Below are 21,286 nucleotides of genomic sequence, written 5' to 3'. Positions count from 1 at the left end.
TATACCATCAATCGACTGCTTTTACAAGGGAACGCCAGTATCGATTGGTAAGGGACAATGCGAGGTTATGGTATCATATGGAATTTTTCTCTAATAGGGTTGTTAATAAATGGATAGCTTATCCCCGGAGGTAGTAAATTCTAACACAATTGGCCCATTTAAAAAGAAATACTATGAACATGTTGGGGTGAATCGAGAAGCTATCCATACTTAGAATAAGACAACCATAGGTATTCTTATGGGCATTGTATAATATTTCATCATCTGTATTTGCAATTATTTTGTTTGTAATTGCATTTTCAATTGGATTGCTGTATTTTTGAAATATATAACATCCATATTTATTATGGGCACATTTTTTTGGAAGATAGAGAAATAATTACGAAAGTGAAAGATTAAGTTGATCAGGATGACTGTGAAAGTGATGAGGATGAACCAATGGCAAATATAATAATGCACAGTGAGGTAGAACAGTGTTCCACAAAATGTCTCGCGTGGTTAGAATTGTGGCCTAACACTAATCCGCTTCAATTTTTAATGTTGAAAATATTACGGGATGAGATGGCAAAATGTCGTATAAGCAAGTTGAAGCAAGATGCATTAATTTTTTTCTTTTGTGATGCGCTGCCTTTTTTTCATTTCCTTTCCAGAATAAGTCGGCTGGTTTTAATTATTTTATGGTTTTTGTTGCTGAATTTCAATTTATTTCTTTGTGTTATCGAATTAGTTTCGAAATCGATTTTCCGAACTTTTCACTTTTCCGAACACCTTTCGGTCCCGATGTGTTCGGATAATCGATGTTCTACTCTGTAATCATTTTTCTTGTTTTTGATGCAAGTCTAAATTCTGCTTATGTTCTCTTCAGTTTCAAGCATTTTTGAACGTTTGATCTTGCTTCTTTTACCAGAATTTACCCATTTCATATTTAAAATGATGTTTCTTTTTGATATTGCTCTTGATTATATGGGTCTAGGTCAATTTGTCGCAGGACAATTCGTCGCAACATCAATTCGTCATGCTACAAACTCGTCGTGGTACAAATTTGTCGCAAGCTCATTTCGTCGCGGCACAAATTTGTCACAGGCTCATTTTGTCGCAATTAATTTAGATTTATGTATTGCTAATTTCGTACAAATTTTTCGCAGACTCATTTCGTTGCTTTATTGTCAATTCGTCACGACAAATTTGAATTGCTTTAAAATTCATATATTTGTTGTGATCTTATAAATTGGGTAGTTGCTTTAGGCTTAAAAAATGGGACTAATTTTTTTTCTCATTTATTGGAAATGTTCCCCCTTCCCATCTGTTTTAATTTTTAACAAATGAAGGAAAGTATTCATTGAAGTCATCGAGGGACATTGGAATGTACACTGAGATAATAAATTGTGATCCAATAAATTTTAAAAATTTAATTTTTACCATATGAGCCGCATTTCTGTCGGGATTTCTATTTCTCGCAGTGAGAGGCGTTGAAGAGCTCACCCAAATAATACATTGAGATCAAATAAATTCTGAAAATTTAGTTTCCATCGTATAGGCCGCGCTTCCCGCTTTCTGCAGGGGATTTCCATTTCTTGCAGCGAGGGGCATTGGGGGTGCACATTGAGATAATAAATTGCGATCAATGTGGCCCTCCAGCACAATTTCCGTAATTCACTATTAAATGTATCCATGCAGAGAATATATCTTTAAGGAATTTTTATGACAATGTATCTAAGTTTTATGTGTAACCAGGATTGGTAAAAAAACCGTTTTTTTTGGTTTAAACCAGGTTTTTTTGGTTTAAACTGGTTTTTTTGTTTTAAATAGTATTAACATTAAAAACAATAAAATATCTGAAAAATCATTCAAACTTCCAATAATTAACTAAAATAAAATGTTTATTAATATAATTAACACTATTCCCATGCTAATTAATCAATAAATATTTCTTACATTTTAACAAAAACCAAATTTTGCAATTTAATTATTTTTTGCTTAACTCAATGGATTACTGTGTTTGAAAATTCTTTTAATGTTATTATTAATCATATAATATATAAAGGTTTTTCTCCAGTTACTTTCAGTATACTTAATTAAGAAGCTATTTTGCAAAAAGTAATAAAAATTAGGTGAATATAATGTATTTAATGAAGCATAAATAATGCAGATTAATTAGCAATGGTTTACGATATACGGGGTGATTATAACTAAGGTTCTGATTTCAAAACACTGTAAAAAAAGAACGATTGTCAGAATGACTTGAAAATTGACATGAATATTCCTGAAAAAATTCAATTTTATTTGATAAAGGGGAAAAAATACTTAAAAATGTAAAATTAATGATATCATGCAACATGTGGGAAATTTGCCCGCAGAATGGAAACGATAGACAGTCATGGCAGAATGATACCTTAATTATAACATTTCACGATTTCATAATTCATGGAAACATCACAAAAAACGAAGTAATTGAACAAATAACTACAACTTACTTAAGAAATGTTAAATATGTTGTCCACAGCGTGTTCTGGCTATGAGGTTGAAAGCACAAAAATTCTTGTTCAACAACAGAATCAGAGTATGCCCCATGGTCATAATGTGGATGTGCTTGCAATTCAGCTTTATTAAACCACTTAATCTGACCACTGTTTATAACATTTTGAGGTATCCCCACAGCCAGAAGTTGCAAGGGTTAAGGTGCATCCTGTCAAAATGGGTCTTCAGCAGCTGGTATTGCAATGTGCATCTTGATAGAAGTTCTACCCACACATTGATGCTGTGGAAGTGCCGAAATGATGTGGTTGCACAAAATAGATTATACTGCTGGCCAAGTACAGCATCGTCTACTTGCACATTTTACACTTTTTTATTTTGCGAAAGAAACTTCCATTGCTTCAGGAGTATCCATGCAAATTTTCTAGTCATTCTGATCAGTACTTATTGTATAGTTTTGGAATCAAAACTTTAATTATAATCACCCTGTATATAGCTGATTATTTTTCATAAATCTGTTACTACTATACAGTAGAACCTTGATTAACTGGGCTTAACAGTGTGTGTGTGAAAGTACTAAAAAACAACTATTGAATATTAAGACTGGGAGATATACAGTAGGAGATGTGCTACTTCTTATGGGAAAGAAAATGAAAATGTATGTGAGGTAATGTAACCACTAGCACACTAGTCTGTCCTTTAAGGACAGCTGGTGTCTTTATTGGATTATAGGACCACCTGCCCCTAGCATGATGGTGTCACTACTGTAGCTGCTTCTTTGTGAAGGGAAAAAAAACCCCTGTGAGATAATACACCATTACATTTAGATGTGTGATGCAATCCTTATTCATGAATTTGCTAAAGATAGAGCATCAGAATGTAGCCAAAGGTTAGAAAATGTTGTAAGAATGAGAAATTCAGGCTTTTATATATAACTTTAAATGACTAAGATACTTCATATGAAAAATATATATATATTCTGGCCACTTTTATGAGACTTTTTGAAAAAAACCACTTATAAAATCTTATGTCATTTAAAGATATAGCATCAGAATGTACCCCAAGGATATAAAATGTGGTAAAAATGAAACATTTTGGCTAATAATGAACGAATATGATATTTTCAAGGAAAAAAATTTATATTTAGGCAACTTTTATTTGATTTTTTTACCTTGTTTTTGACTTTGTTTTTTAAACCTTGGTTAAAACCAAGGTTTAAACCAAACAACCCTGTGTGTAACATCAGTGAAAGGTCTTATTTTCAAATTATTTTTTCTACAATGCAATGTACATTTCAAATCACTTTGTATTATCACACCAAAATAATATTCAAACACTCCGACCATAGGCACCAGAAACTGGGGGCTGATGCCATTTGGGCCCCCCCCCCCAACTCCTATAACTCATGAATATACTATGCAATGCACCATTTCGCCTCCTGAGTACGGGTTTGAGTCCCTTATAAACGGAATGAATGACGATTTTCAGCCCCCTCTCCTCAATGTTTCCTTCATGTCGGCACCTCTGACTGACCAAGGATGCCGGAAGTTTTGGAACTTGTGGGTTCTTGTCTTGATCTTGAAGTAGGAAATTTTGATTTCTGAATCATTTCTCTGGGTGCTCATACACATTCCATAAAGTACACTGGGCACCCACAGCATCCCTGTCTCTGACACCACTGCAAATGTCAATCAATTTTTTATTGTTTTGTTTTCAACTCTAAAGTAACAACTCTAAAGTAAAAACAATGAAATCAGACTTTTAATCAGCCCATTGTATGTAACTTCATGTACATGACACTCATACGGCTCCAGTCAATGATTTGTAAAAATTTCTTCTTACAAGTGAATTAACATTAACAGACAATGCAAGATTATATTCAGAGGTATATTTCCTAAGTGGGGAGGGGGTATGCGGGCTCTATCCCAAGATGACAAGTTCGAGTGAAAGGGCGTAACCAAAATTAAGTAATTGGTGATCAAGAACATGAATTAGAAAGGAAGAAGGGAGGCAAGGTTTGAATAGCCCACAGGTGGGAAAACTATGAATCCTCCTCTGATTATAGCCTACATTTATTAGGATAATTTTAATTTTAAAAACAATTCGTATCATATATATAAAAACACTCCACAATATCTAAACCCTTATTTATTGACAGTGCTTTGAGTATCATTTTATTTAAACACTTATATAACGTGAATATCGCAGTAAAAACGTGATGATGATTTATAGAATAATAAATGATGATATTTTGAACTACCATAATTTTTTTTATTTTTTCTAAAGATACGTAGGAGAAGATTTCAATTTATTGCAATTTAAATTGAATTCAAACAATTTAATTTAAAAAGTACTACATTATTTTTTGTCATCCGTATAATCTGTACCTTTAAGATACAACAAAAAACTCAAATAAAGAAAATTAATAATAGGCTAATTCATTCAATTGCATTAAAAGTTTTTCTAATTTCAGAACATCAATTATGGAAGAAAAACTTTTAAACCCACACGCAAACCAACATGTCATTTCCACTTTCGGTTTTGCAATATTCCATGTTTTTGCCAACAGAAATATGTAGACCAAGCACACCAACCTTGTACCAAAAATAGACGCTAATATATTAATATGTGAAAATATTCAAACAAGCCAGCCAAAGAGATATAGATGGCTTTTTTTTCTCAGCCAGAGGTATCGAGGAAACAGTTATTTTCCGGATATTATGCTGAGGTGAGCTCGGAAAGAAAAGTCATCACGTCTCCGCCGTGAAGGCAGATTCATATGTCTCCAGTGGTGTAGATGGTAGCATGCTTGCCCGGTATGCAAGAGGGCCTGGGTTCGAGTCCCGGCGGAGACGTGATGACTTTTCTTTCCGAGCTCACCTCAGCATAATATCCGGAAAATAATTGTTTCCTCGAAGCCAGCCAAAGATATGAGACTGATTATAAACCTATGATTAATGGTTATATTATAGCTATGCGACTTACCCATAGCCATCTTTCTTATTGGTGATTACATTGCCTTCCTCGGTGCTCATCCTGTGGGCATTATGAAAACTTCATCGAATTGTCATTCGTAAGCACTGTTCATTTCTACCCTTGATCTGCGCCCAACTCCCTAAGCGGGAAGTGCGGCTCATACGGTGAAAATTAAATATTAATTTAATTGAATTATTAATTAATTAAATATTCCAGGTTCTTATGGAGATACTGTAATGGAAAATGTTGGTGACTTTCGAAGGTGGGGGTGGGGAGAAACTCTTGAGCCCATGGGGCAGATAGAAATTTACCGTTAAAGATAGGCTCACTGTAATTTGGGGAATATCATACAAACCGAAATTTTTCCACATGATATTGAAATTTTACCACAGCAAAAATCAATTATTTAACATTTTAAATTTTTATAACTGAATTTTCAAATATAAACTTTTATATGCAGTTAAATTTTTATATGTAATTGATATTGTAATTTTAATTTCGATGGCCTTTCCACATTGACAAAAAATAATTATTTCCAGTTAACTGCATGTACACTTTTGTTCATGTTTTCATTTCACATGTAAGACAAAAACCTACATACAAGCTCGCATGGAACATGTACAATTAAGAATCGACAGTTTGGCGAATTGATTCTGTAATCTATAATATATAAATTTTAATATATAAATTGCCGTCACGACGAATTGACACGCTGCAAACTTGTACAGCTACGAATTGTAGCTGCAACAAATTTGTATCGTGACGAATTTGTACTGCGACAAATTGAGGCGCGACGAGTTGAGCGCGACAAATTGACCGCTACGTGATTATATTATCTCAATTTGATTAAACATACTTTGAGATAACTTCTTTTGCTGGGTCATTCTCAGAATATTTATTAGAAATTTAATAGAGTGATTAAAAACTAGATTTAAATTATTTTTAACTTAAACTATCCTAATTTAAACTAGAATTAAATTGTTTTTAATTTAAACTACAGAAATAAAAACTATAAAATGATTAAATTATTAAAAAATTTAATATAATGATTCATTAAATATGAATTTTCACAAAAAATTCAATCCGGGTACATCTGTTTTCATTCTTTATTTTCAACTGATTTGTGATTACTTCATGTATTTATTTTCCAGCATTTTCGACAGATTTTCAGTCTCTTGCTTTACTTCCAAATTTTCTATTATTCATTTTCTACTATTCATTCTCTTGATATGCCATTTCCTTTTACGTCATTCATCAACATGTTTAGTGTTTAATGGAAAATGGTTTCCAGATGAGCATTAATTAAAATTACTTTGTCTAGACCACGGTCATGGTTGGTTTCAAAGTAACGAAAAGATAATTCATGTGAGTGTTGCACTTTTTATGTGTTCAAGTGTTGTGATCTATGATCTATCTTCCAAATCAAAAATGAGAATGAAAATGTTTTCTGCAAATTTCAAACTATGACTGTATTGGATAGAATAATTTGCAGAAACCATTGTAATTTCTGATTCATTTCATCTAGCTGGAACACCACTCAGAAAGTATACAGTAAATATGTGTAAGTTTATGAAGGGAATATAAAGCCCAGGATAAGAGCTTTAATGACCAAACTGCCTATGCTATCTCACAGGCGCAGACCTATGGCCCCCAAGAGAAATGTGAATATGATAATATTGCATTCAATAAATCCATTGGAAATTGCTCACATCAATATTTTTGATTAAATAACAAATTAAAGAAAACTAGGTGGGGAATACACTTCCCAACAGTGAGCTCTAGATCTGCCCCTGATCTCATCATATTACTTGTGGCATATACAAAAATCTGCAAGTTTCCCCCAGATAATTTTACTCACGTGGCTTATATCCCAGTCACCAAAATGATGTCTTGCACAGGTGAGAATTTTGTCTCAAGCCTTCTCTGCTCCTTCAAATGATTGCACCAGGACTATTATATATTTTTTTAAATAAAGGGACCCTTGAAGAATTGTGACTTGGGTGTCCATAGAAAATAATGACCTAGGTAAACACCATTCCCAGATGTGGAAGCCCCTGGCTGTCAATATAACTGCTCTATCTAAAAGCACTTTAGCCTGTGTGGGATGATCGTTGAAAAGAAGGTATAGGTCCAGGGCAATTTATTTCACAGGTTTGTTAAATCATCTCATATTTTATGATACAGACAAATGTTTCTCATAGTATTCAGATCTTGAAAGGGGCGATCACCATCTTGTGGAACAGTGATCGTTTTGGAATCGGCCATAAACTGTAGATCCCAATGCCCAGGTATGCAAAATATGATAATTATGTGACAAAAATGGTCACTGTAGCTGCAAGGGATGCTAGCTTGTTACATTATTATTTTCATTATCAGAGTGTTTACCACATACCCAAAGAAGAGTTGTGAATTTGTTTTATCTCTGCTTGTCTGCCTAAATAAGCTTTGCTGGAATCTTACATCAAATAAATTTTAAACCAATTATGACCATGGTCCAGACAAAATAATTTTAATTAATGTGCAGCTGGAAACCATTTTCCATTAAACACTAAACATGTCAGTGAATGACATAAAAAGAAATGGCATATCAAGAGAAAGATTAGTAGAAAATGAATAATAGAAAACTTGGAAGCAAAACGAGAGACTGAAAATCTGTTAAAGATGCTGGACAATAAAATACACGGAGCAATCACAAATCAGTTAGAAATAGGGAGTGAAAACAGTAGAATAGGGAGTTTGCCGCCTGGCAGTCGAGTGTTTAGGGAACTAGCTCCTTGCTGTGAAGGTCTGGGTTCGAATCCCGGTTCTGGCATGGATGTTTACTAACACTAACAAATTCTCTGGACGGATCATGCTGATCCCTTGGGAATATGTGAGGATCACGTTTTTTTACTTAAAAAAGAAATTGAATTTTTTGTGAAAATAAATCAAAGTAGATCTTTTTTTGAAAAAATAGCTGGAAACAGCGATTAAAGGATTTTTTTTTTGTTGTTATGTGGATAAGCAGTAATTCGCTTAATTTGACCCCATTTTATACGTTGTCGAAAGCTTAGGCGCCAAATCCTGGAGGGCTCACGCTAATTCTATTTACTGCCCCCAAGATATAAAATTGTGAGGAGGACAAATGGTGTCATCGAAAAGTCAGCTTCTACTGTGAAGCAACTTCAAAGTTTCCAAAGGGAAAATTTTGTTTGTTGTGGAAGATGGCGCAGAATTGAAGAATTTCAGCATTTTTGTAGCCGCATGTAGCAAATGAGGGGAAAATTGCCAAAATTGTAGCAGAATGTAGCAGACGTCGGAAATTGTAGGAGTTTGTAGCAATTGTAGTAGATTTTCCACTCCTGCAAGGACACACAGTTCTTCTCTGTGCCCCTTCAACCAAGTGAATGTCCCTCTGTAGATATGGTCTCCAAAACCATACAGCATATTCAAGTCCAAGACGAATTAAGCCTCGGAAAAGCGGAAGAATGACTTTAGGAGAACACGAAGAGACCTTTTTGAAAATGAAACTGAGCATTCTATTTGCGTTTTTTTGACCACCGCTGAAAAATTTTCAGAAAACTTAAGCCGCTCGTCAATGAGAATTCCCAAATTGGTGACCCGTGTTGCATCTGGGATAGTGACACCAGCCAACTCTTAAGAGAAACGTGGGTTGTTTGAACCAAAATGAGTGACTTGTAAATGCTAAATGTCATGTGTCAAGGTGGAAAAGTTATGGGACACTTTTCCCCCTCTTTTGACATAAGACAGAGAATTAGCAATTGAGAGTTCATGTCTTGTTTATGTGATGTTTTGTGTCAAATAGTAGATATGTGTATTTTGTTTCAAGGAAATTAGTTTGTCTTTGTTCATTTGGCAAAACAAGTAGGTTGCACACCTACTTTTGGTACACACTGTATGTGTTTTCAAACTTTTGGATGCGATCCTGATACTGTAGAGTTTTGCCGATTTTTCTAAATTTATCCTCTAAATTTTTGCCCCCCTTGGTGTCAAGTTTTGAGCAGATTTGAGGCGTCTTCATTGGAGAAATTGATAGTTTTTGTAAAAATTTAAATTCGACCCAGTATAGGAAGGCGAGAGATAGCCATTTTCCCAAGCTTTCGAGAGTGATGCAGGGAAAGAATTTTTTTTATTTTGTTTATGTTTATTGTTGAAACACACATAATTACATCACTTCGTGTCTCAAATTTTTTGTTACATCATCAGAATTTTTCTAGGGGGACGAGACATTCATACTGAGCTAAATTTTGGACACAGTAATTAAGCAATTCGTTAATAATTTCTAATTTTACGAAAAGGAAAGTTATACATGTGCCTTTGAAAAATGTTAACATTGAATATGGATTATAATTTTCGATCGCAAAATATACAGGTACTTCAAGAAAGCGTATTCTATGTGTCATCATGAATTTAAGATCATGCGTTAATCAGTTTTTAATTTTCTTTGTCATATGACGAAATTTTTCTTGCACCTTAATTTATGTATCAAAGTATGTTGTGTGACCTATCGTTGGAAAGCTGAATTAAATCCCCTTTTAATGGTAAAATTTGATTTTGATATGTTGTGTGAGCGTAATTAAGCATTTGCATTGTGCATTGTCTCTGATGTCAGACGACTACCCATAGGAAGTTTTTTTTTTTTTGTTTAGGGCGTTCTCTCGTTCAGGTTAAGACATGCTTTTTCACCTTAATTGGTCAAAAGTTGTCATAAAATTTTATGCCACGAATCAAAGTGTGCACATTTTGAAGCCATGCCCACTTTTCCAGTTTATTTATATTCTTGAAACGTCTGTAGGTTGGTTCAGTCTTCCGTTTTCTCGTGGTAGCACCTCGGCTTGTCCATATGAAGTTCTCTCCCCCCCCCCCCTTTTCCCTTTTGAATCCAGTTGAAATTTTCTGGCGAAATGTAATAAGTTTCCCATTTGCCGAGTCTATCCTGATGAAGTATCCCGAGATTTGTCACCATGGCCTGAGCGGAGATGGAGTTCGTGTCTACACGGGTCACAACCTCAGCTAAGAAGGTTCCTGAAAATGACTATCCTGTTTTGGATCAGGTCATTTGCTACCCAGTACCCATCGGACTTGGATGTTTGATTGATGAGAACTGTACTTGTGACACCCTGAGGACTCTGAATTCTGACCCCTGAGTGATCAAATTACAAGTCACTCGGAGCTTTAAGGTATGTGAGAAGTTTTTCCTGTTGTCACTCAAATGTTGGTTATGTTCTGGTGTGTCAGTCACTTAAATTTGTGTGTGTTAACTATACTTAAATGACCACTCCAAATTTTCCCCCAATAAAAAATTATTATGGTTTAGTTTAAATTAAAATAATTCTCAGAAAACCCGGCGACGTTTATCGGGACAAATGCACATTATGCACATTTATGGTTGGTGTTAGTATGTCTAATTTTCTCAGTTTAAAGCAAGCATTGTTTGATAATTAAGTTGGAAAAGCAAAATCCTACGCAAAGAGACTGTTTTGTGTTTCTTGGAAGAACTTGTTCAATGTCATGTTTTTTGTAGTAATGAAACTCTAAAAAAAAGTAATTAAATTTGAATTTTCTTTATTTAGAATAACTTTGTGTGACATGCATTAATTTTGTTCCGGTGAATTATTATTTTTTTTGTTGTTCATGTGGTAAGGTTTTGGTAAGGATGGTAAACAAAAACACTCCCTGTAGAAAAGGGTTTTTGTGGGCAGGTTAACCATGCATTGTACTCACTACATCGATCACCGGCCAAAAATGTTTAAATACATTCTTGATAAATGAAAAAAAAACTTACCACACATGCTCCACTCATTTGCCCATACTTCAATCTTGTTTAAGTTGGTCTGGAGCAACTCCCTATCACTATGATTGCAGACTACCCCCATTAGCTTCACGTCATCTACAAATTTGCTAACAATCCCATCAATACCCTGATCAAGAAGCCAACACTTCCTTGAGGAGCCTCACTTGTGAAGCCTGTCCAATCAGAGAATTCCCCGTTCACTATAACTCATAGTGTCCTATCTCTTAACCATGATTCTATCCAATTTAACAAGTTTCTCCCAGTCTTGTGTAAAAACGCCTCAAGAGTAGACGTATATCACATCACAGGAAGACGTTCGATACTCAAGTCGAACCACTTCAACACAATTAGAACATTACGAAATCATTGATGAATTAACGAGAGAAAACCATGATTACTAAATGCCGACTATGCGGACCAGCCAGAGAAGTATGTTACACTTCACTTTGAAGATATTAATTAACCATAATTAGTAATCTGCAGTAACATCACATGATGTTAGTACGTTAATGTGAAGAGCATTACCGCTCAACACTCAAAGCCAAACACTAAGTGAGAACAAGTCGTTCCAAGAACGCTGGATGAATAAATACAACGATGTTGTGTCTGTCCAGACTATTTATAGCACAGAACTGTTTTGTTTTCCGACCAATCGAAGTACGGCTGGCGTTTGGTGCATGAAAAAATAGATGAAGTCACTGAATTTTATTTGCATACGGACACGTGGCATGGATTATTTTTTTAACACTATTACATTTTGAGGCAACAGTCTAAACAAGATGGAGGAAGTTGATCAGGCTTCTCTACGAATGTCTATATGACTATTGTAATATGAGATCACGAAACTATTATTATGAAACTGAAGCCTGCTGGTACCTCTGCCCATAAAACAAGGTATTTAATAACAATGTAATACTTTTCATCTCACACACATATATATATATATATTTCAACACAATGAAATAACATGATATTACACATAAACAAAAAAAACATATACTCATAAATCCCATGACTCGACGGGGCTTTCTCCCAGGGGATCATTTAGTGTTGGTCACTAGGGGTTAGTGGTGACATGACATTGGTGATTAATGGAACATACGACCCCATAAGGGTGATATGTTCCACTGGTGCTTTGCTTGCACATACATTTGTTAGACGATTTAGAACCTCCAATTCTTGCACTTGAATATCGTTAAGGATTTTATTACCCCATGCACCATCACCCATATACTGATCATCATTTTCTCTCTAAAAAACTGATGGGAAAAAGTCTGCGGAGTCACTACACAGAGCCACAGCTTCAGAATAAACATTTATTACGACGACACAAACATGATTATCTTGGTTAATGAAAAAGTAAGACAGGCATAGAAATTTTCGAACCTAACGCTTTCGTGTGCAGTGACTCTCTGCTCTGCTGTTTTCCAGACGGTCGTCTCCAGTACCCGGGATCACGTGACACGCTCGAGGTCGTTGACCCGACCCTTGGGGGGTCGTTTGCGTGAGACACCACACACTCCCTCCCCAGTGATCACGAGTAATAAGAGGTGATCGCGTACTATGGAGTAGCATCAGTGATCACGAGCACTGTAGATGATCTGGAAAGTGGATAGTACGTCCAGAACGAGTGGTTCTGACTGGTTTCACAGCAGAATCAGCTGCGAGTCTGTCAGACGTAACTGCAGTTGGTACATCTGGAGATACAGGTACCGGCTCCACCGTCGGATTCACGAGAAATGCCGGTTTAAGCCGATCGACTGACACTGACACAGTTTTTCCTCTTATGTCCACGTTGAACACTTTGTCGGTCCGGCTGATCACTCTGTATGGTCCTTCAAATGGCTGTTCCAGAGGACGTTTCACCCTATCAGTTCTCATGAAAACGTGAGAAGTAGTTTTCAAATCATGGTGAACAAATGTAGGATGTCCTCCATGCCGTTTGATTGGTCGTGGCTGGAAAGTTTGGACGTGAGTTCTCAGCATTTGTAGAAACTCGGAAGCGTCAGTTGAGTTGGAATTAGCTTGTGCTTGGAAAAATTCACCAGGTAATCGTAAAGGTTCTCCGTACAGTAGTTCTGCAGGTGTGCACCCCAAATCTTGTTTCAGAGAGCACCGAAGACCGAGTAGAACTGTAGGTAATGCTTCAGTCCATTTATGGGTTTGGTTGCATTTCAACGCGGCTTTGAGAGGGCGATGCCACTCTTCCAACATACCGTTTGCTTGTGGATGGTATCCAGTTGTTCTAACTCGTTTTGCTCCGATGAATTTGGACAGCTCCCGGAATAGCTGCGATTCGAATTGGCGACCTTGATCAGTTGTTACTGTTAAAGGTGTGCCGTATCGAGAAATCCAGGTGGAAAGAAAAGCTGTAGCTACCGTGGTTGCTGTGATGTCGCGGATAGGTACCGCTTCTGGCCATCGTGAAAATCGGTCTATCATTGTTAGGCAATAAGAATATCCATCGGAAATGGGCAGTGGGCCAATGATATCCAAATGAATATGTTGAAATCGTTGGGAAGGTTCCACAAACGATTGTAGCGTGGATCTCGTGTGCTTGTGCACTTTGGATCTTTGGCATGGTATGCACACTTTTGTCCATTTAGCACAGTCTTTAGCTAGACATGGCCAAATGAATCGCTTTCTGACCAAATCAATAGTACGTCTAATTCCTGGGTGTGAGAGTTTGTGCATATTCCAAAACACATCATATCGAAATTTTTCTGGAATATAAGGTCGAACAGCACCTGTTGATAAATCACAGTAGAGCGCTTTAGCTGAGTCTGGAAGAAATACTTTCTTCAGTTGCAAAGCTGATTTGCTCTTTAGAAGTTCCTCTAGTTCTTTATCCCCCTCTTGTTGCTCAGCGATGGCAGTAAAATCAAGAGGTCCAGGAACTGAAATTGCTGTTACGCGTGATAAGATATCCGCGGAAATATTTTGCGATCCAGGAATATGGCAAATGTTCGTTGTGAACTGCGATATATAATCTAAATGCCTTAGCTGTCTAGGTGAGCATTTTTCACTTTTTTGTCTAAACGCGTAGCACAGTGGTTTATGGTCACTGAAAAGTATAAACTCACGAGCTTCAAGCATATATCTGAAAAATTTTATGGAAGAATATGCGGCAAGAAGTTCTCGATCGTATGCGCTATATCATGTTTCGGTGGGTGAAAGTTTACGTGAGAAAAAACCTAGCGGTTGAAGACTATTGTCCGTCACCTGGTGCAGTGCACCGCCTATAGCATAGTTGGAAGCATCTACATGTAGAGCTAATTGGGCAGACGGGGATGGATGTGCCAACAATGCGGCATTAGCTAGTAGCTTTTTGCAATCTTCAAATGCTTTCAAAGTTGATGTAGACCACACAACTTTTGTTTTGTTTTTTCTTTTTTTCGTAGAACCTTTCAATAGATCATGCAGTGGCACTTGTGTCTCAGCTGCATGCGGTAGGAAACGGCGATAAAAATTTATGAGACCTAAAAATTTACACAATTGCTCAATTGTTTCCGGTTGCTTGAAATCGAGTACAGCTCGCACTTTGTCTGGACGAGGTGTGATACCCGATGGTTTGATCCCATGTCCCAGAAATTCGAGCTCAGAAACACCAAATATGCATTTTGACACATTTAAAACTAAGCCATACTGTTGAAGACGTTGGAATATTTGTTTTAAATGAATTTTGTGTTCTTCGGCATTTTCAGAAAAGCATAGAATGTCATCAAGATATACATAGCAGAATGGCAAACCTCGTAATACTTCATGCATGAACCGCATAAAAGTTTGAGCGGCATTTACGAGACCGAAGCTCAATCTTGTATACTCGAATAAACCCCAAGGGGTTGTGATTGCGGTTTTTGGTATATCTTCTTCGCCAATGCCAATTTGATGATATGCCTTGAAGATGTCTAGTCTAGAAAAAATAGACTTACCATGCAATTCTTGTGAAAAGTCTTGAATATGTGGTATCGGGTAAGAATCAAATTCCGTAACACTATTTAGACGACGATAATCACCGACAGGATGTACAGTACCATCTGCCTTGGGCACAATATGTAACGGTGAGCTCCAAGGGCTTTTGGAGGGCCGGATAATCCCTTGTTCCAAAAGGAATTCAAACTCGGTTTTCACCTGTTGTTGAATTTTTGGAATGAGACGTCGAGGCTTTGAAGCCTCGAGTGATGATATGGTGTCGCGTCACATGTTTCACTGTTTTACCGATCTGTGAAGGGTTGAAGACATCTGGGAATTCTTGAAATATAGCACTGTATTCAGAATCTCCAATGGTAGTGACGGAAGGTTGTGTTGTGGGCTTGATCGATCCGAGTACCCGTAATGATGTTTGCGAATCGATGAGTCGTCGGTTTCGCACATCAACGATTAGGTTGAAGTTGCTGAGAAAATCAGCTCCAAGTATTGGTGAAGTGACGTCAGCTACGAGAAATGTCCAGGAAAAAGGTTTCCGGAGACCTAAATCTAGTTTCTTGACCGTGGAACCATAAGCAAGAATCTTGCTGTTGTTTGCGGCGAACAAATGGAAACTAGGATGTAGTGCTGACGAATTTTTTTTAGGCGGGATAACAGAAACTTCACTGCCAGAGTCAACAAGGAAACGATCACCCGTAACTCTGTCAATCACGAAGAGCCTGCTGGATTTGCTGCCCGATTCCATCATACCAGCGATGATGGAAGGTCGTTGTTTTTTTTCTGGAATTTACATGGCTGACGGCAGTAGCGGGCTTTCTCACCGAACTTGTTGTGATAGAAGCAGATATCCCGTGCTCGACTTGAACGAGATGTTGAACGCCTAGCTCGTCGCTGTTGGGAGTTACTGCGATATCTCCCTCTAGAGAGTCGATTCACCGTAGCCGTTAGCTCTGCCACTTGTTTGGTGAGCGTTTCGATGGCTGATGTCGAATCGGTTCGATCTGGAGTCAACTGTATTTGAGATGACGACGATGGCTGGATTCGACACACGTAATTTTGGGTAGTGACTTCAGCCACTTTGTCGGCTAGGACAGCAAGTTGATCTAATGGCTCACTGGAAACCGATAACACTGCTTGAATATTTTGCGGTAAACGTTGCATCCACAAGGTGCGTAAGAACTCATCAGTGACTTTGCTGCCGGAGAGTTCTTTCATCTTTCGCAGCAGTTGACTTGGCTTTTGATTACCCAGCTGTAGCTCGTTCAAAAGTTCCTTGACTTTTTGATGTTCCGTCGCAGCGAACTCCTTTATGAGGCGATCCGACAAGGCTTGATAGCGGTTGATTGCCGGAGGATTTAATATCAGATCCGAGACGAAAGACAAGCATTCTCCGTCCAAGGAAGAGACCAAGGCTGCATACTTCGTGTCATCGTTAGTGATTCCACTGAGTTGAAAAGCACTGTTGAATCCATAGTTGGACATTGGATTTCCAAAACGGAGGTAATCGAAGTCCAATCCTCGAAACTTGAGCATTTTCTTCCGCCATCGCTCAGCTCCAACGGGAGAGAGAGAGAAAAAAAAGAAGAGAAGACGAGAGAGGAGGAGGAGGTCACACACCAGAAGAGAAGAAGAGCAGACAATGATGCGTGGGCGAGAGGGGGTCTGTTCTTCAAGGGCCTGTTTGAGGGAAGAATCGAGTCGTCGTAACCACAGACATAATGGAGGCTCGGAAAGAAGAAAATTTCCGAAAATGCATGAGATTAAATCTTCAATGAAGATGGACTTTTTTTGATGGTTAATGCTCCTAAACGACGCTGGTCACCACTGCGGAGTCACTACACAGAGCCACAGCTTCAGAATAAACATTTATTACGACGACACAAACATGATTATCTTGGTTAATGAAAAAGTAAGACAGGCATAGAAATTTTCGAACCTAACGCTTTCGTGTGCAGTGACTCTCTGCTCTGCTGTTTTCCAGACGGTCGTCTCCAGTACCCGGGATCACGTGACACGCTCGAGATCGTTGACCCGACCCTTGGGGGGGTCATCTGCGTGAGACACCACAAGTCCTTGGAAGCACTAAGCATGCCTACATTGCTCTCTACCCTAGATCCTCCTATTGGGGGAGGGGGCAACTGTCCTCTTACATCCATTATTGACATATCTGAAAAATGATTTTGGATCAGAGCCAATGTTATCTGCCCACATAGATTCAACTTCCTTTTTTTACTATTCCCTTATTGTTTTCTTCAACGCCATTCTTTTATCAGTAAAGAATGACAAGTTACCTCGTCAACTTTTATATATTCCCTGAATGCTCTTTTCTTTTCAAGATAAAGATTACACAAGCTTTTCCATGAACCAGAGGGGGAGCAATGTACAAACACACTTTTTACGAACAAAGGCTATGAAATCCTGCAAAACAGAGGACAGCTTCATACTAAATTCTTCCCATTGACTTACCACCCACGACTGATTCCAACCGGTCTTTGAAAACTAACGCCAAATTTTTTCTTAAAATATCAAAATCAGTTTTCAGAAAACTAGGAACCATTTTTTTTATCAACCTTATTCGAAGAAAAGTTACAGAAAAAACTAACGACGCAATGATCAATGGAAGAAAACTGGCCCACCTGACACATGCTCAACAAGGTCCTCGGAACTATTGAGAACTAAATCCAAAAAAGGAGTACCTCTAGTGGCTTCTGATACATGCTGATACAAAAAATTATTGAGCAACAACTTAAGAAGGTCTCATATTGATCTCTAGCTGAAACGTTTTCCCAATCCATACCAGTGTAATTGAAATTCCCTAGTATAAAAACCCTCGAATGCTTACACATGTAGGAAATTTCATCATGAAGTTTGGTGATTTAGTTTGGATCCCCTATTCGGTGGGTTATAACAAACCCCTACAATAAGTTTGACGCCTTTTGTTTTCAAGCTCAATCCATATAGTTTAAATATCACTTCTCTGCACATTACACTCTCTAGCCTTCAAACATGATTTCACGTATATGAAGACTCTTCCTCTTTTCCTATCAGACCTATTAAGTATTGTATCCTGTAATGTGTATGAAAGATTCATCCTCCCATCTTTTTTCCAAGATTCTGTAATGGCTACAAAGTCCAGGCTCTCCACAGCTATCATAGTTTCTAAAAAAATCTTTATTATCCAAGCTCCTGGCATTTATTAGCACGTATTTTATTTTGCCCTTTGATTTAGTCAAGAAGCCATCCAAGTCAGAGGTGGGTGATTCCCGTCTATACTTTTATTATTTATCATTAACTAACCCGAATTCCCATCTACATGGTATGGGAGTAAAAAACCTGACCTAAGCCTATCGTAAACCTCCCGGACTCCCCCTATTCAGATGAGCCCCATCACAACACAGTCAACTATTGGTGAATGCGGGAAACTTCAAGAATGTTTTTTTTACCTCAAGTAAGAAGCAAATGTCCTTCAGGCCTAAATTTAATTGGTGGATACAACTCCTATACACCCTACTACCCTTGGCAAAGTACCGGAATCATTGCCACATCTGAATCCCCTCCCGAGTGGATAATAGTAAGTCTCAGTACTCTGACAGAAACCCACTAATATTCATACCTACCTGATTCATTCCCACCCAGGAAACTTTAGAAGATGAAAAAAGTCTTGAACGTTGCTAGTTTTCAAGCCCCAGGACGACAACAGTGCTCAAAACCCAAAAACCCCTACACACCCTGTTCCCATACCATACAGAATCGCCAATATTTAAACCCCTATCACTATGCCCCTCTTCCTCATCCTTGACCCCCTATTAAGCCCTCTAAACTGTAGTTGTTTGTGAAGATTGCTTCTTTGATGACAGGTGGCTCTGTTATAACCAGGCTCTCTAAAATCCTAAAACTCTCCCGTAATGTTTCGACCTTGAGTTCCAACCTTGCCCAATCCAAACATCCCTTACACTTAAAACTATCAACTACTATCCTCCTAGACTAGGGAAACCTCCCCGGTCGCAAGCTATACACAACACTAATCAAGGTCGAGGTACACTAATCATACTAACACTATTGCAAAAAACTAGATAATAAGAGAATTATAATAACACAAGTGTTATGAAGTGTAATGACGGTGCAATGAAAATGAAATGAGAAAAAAATGTTTAAGTCAATCGAAAATACACAACTAAAGTTAAAAAAGTTGAGAGTAATAAAAAACACTTATGTCGCAAATCTAACAATGATGGTCCTTCTAAAAATCAAGTGGCAAAATCAAACTAAAGAGAATAATTAAACACACAATCTAGAAAAATAAAGAATATACCGCAGGGTTTGACCCAAAAAATAAAAATATGCAAATAAAACTCACAAGTATACACTATATGGCACACAGACATGCAGATAATCCCTCAACAGCAAACCCATATAAAACTATGGCTATTGGCAGCAGAGTGTGATAAAAACATGTACGATCTCTACTGTCACCATGATTGACAAACGTTTTTAATTTGAAAAACACCTAAATTTCACATTTTTTTGTGAAAATTACTGTCTATACAAAATAATCAGCAACATTGTCATTTTAAAACTAATAAAAAATAGTTGACAAACATGAACATAATTTTTCTATATAAAAATGCATAGAACTCGAAGTTACAAAAAATCATTTTTCGATGATAGGTATAAAATAAACATAAAACTTTAAAGAGCTTGCAATAATGTATTTTACAATTCTTATGAGGGTGATTTTCAGCGGTAATGGTAAAAGTGTTATTATCATTTCCTTTTAGGTACAACACTGGTGCGATATAACCCTGTTGCCTTTCTTGCTTTTTTTTCCTCTCTCATAGCAGACAAAGGAAACAGAAGGAAAAAAGATCTAATTTGAACACCATTTCTTTCACCCTGGTTTAAAAAATCTGACCAATCCCCCACTCAATTTTCTGCAGAAGAATAACAAGTTTTAAATTCCAGTCAGACGAGGTGGGACTGAGAGATCTCACGCCACTTGCACTGTGTTAACATCAATATTTTTATGGGCATTTGTTTACTTTTTTTCTTTTCAGCCATTTCCTTGGGAATTTTGCCTGTTTTGGCCTTTGCATTTATATAACAAACGTAAATTACTTTTTTTTATTAATTTTTTATTCATACCAGAATGTCATCAATATTTTTTCTGATAAATATGATGATAGATATATCATAAGGAATATGTAGCTCTATTGAACTTTCAAAAGCATGCTCTAAATGTGGAAGTCTGCATCAACACTATATAATTTTTCTCCAGTGATTGTGGTCTACATTGATAAGTACAATAATGGTGAAGCAAAGTAAAAGACAATAGAAAAAAGTTAGGAGATATAAAGCACTAACCTCCAAACATACAATAAGTAATGGCATGTGAGCCAATGCTAATTTATAACCATGGGAAGAATGAATTTTTTCATTCAAGCGACTGCACAAGCTATCAGCACCTAATTATAATGACACAGAATGAGAAAAATCATGTTGTTCATTCATGCAAGTATAAAAATAGACAAAAGTGAGAAAAGTAAAAAGTTAGCTGTCCTTGAAATTCGAACACCAGCATATCATATTTTAAGGAATTGAAATTTCTTTGATTATTATTAATTATACCATTAATTGCAACACAGTCACTTCCCCAACTTGTGAATGATAGATTTATATACTTTGAAAAGTAGCATCTGTGCTGTGGATTTTCAAGCATACACCATATTTTTCAGAATGGATCTGTCCATTTTGCAGAATGGAATGTCCCAAAAATGCATTAGTAGAACAAAATTTCTTCATTAAAGCTTATAAAATTTATTTGTGTACTACTGATGTAGCACATCATGCAGGGTCATTTAAACATCTAAACAGGCACAGCCAGGAAGCCTCAAATATTTAGAGAGCCTCTATGTTAATGAGATTTGGCACAATGATTAAGTAAATTAGTAGATTGTACTTCAAGAGAGGTAGGGAGCCCCTGAAGCTGCCAAAATGGCTCTCATTCATGTAGGAATACATAAGCATATAACCTTCAAAACCCTCTGGGAATGGCAGCAGCAACAAAATGACAGACATTATGGAAAGAGTATAATGGAAAGGGCATACATGTTATTC

General features: G+C 37.0%; 1 protein-coding gene across 1 annotated transcript in view; it reads right to left on the bottom strand.

Annotated features, from left to right (window-relative positions):
* The window catches only part of Pi4KIIIalpha (phosphatidylinositol 4-kinase III alpha), a 184,750-nt gene that overhangs the window by 153,197 nt on the left and 10,267 nt on the right, over window positions 1-21,286 (bottom strand). Inside the window, exon 10 of the mRNA XM_089237000.1 lies at window positions 20,534-20,634. Within this exon, the coding sequence (XP_089093126.1) occupies window positions 20,534-20,634 (101 nt within the window). The remainder of the gene's footprint in view (window positions 1-20,533; window positions 20,635-21,286) is intronic.

Source organism: Pholcus phalangioides, unplaced genomic scaffold (assembly GCF_987345545.1).
Source record: "Pholcus phalangioides strain wild (caught in Gottingen) unplaced genomic scaffold, Ppha-v1.0 ptg000009l_1, whole genome shotgun sequence".
Lineage (NCBI taxonomy): Eukaryota > Metazoa > Arthropoda > Arachnida > Araneae > Pholcidae > Pholcus > Pholcus phalangioides.
This window is presented reverse-complemented; position numbering and strand designations above follow the sequence as displayed.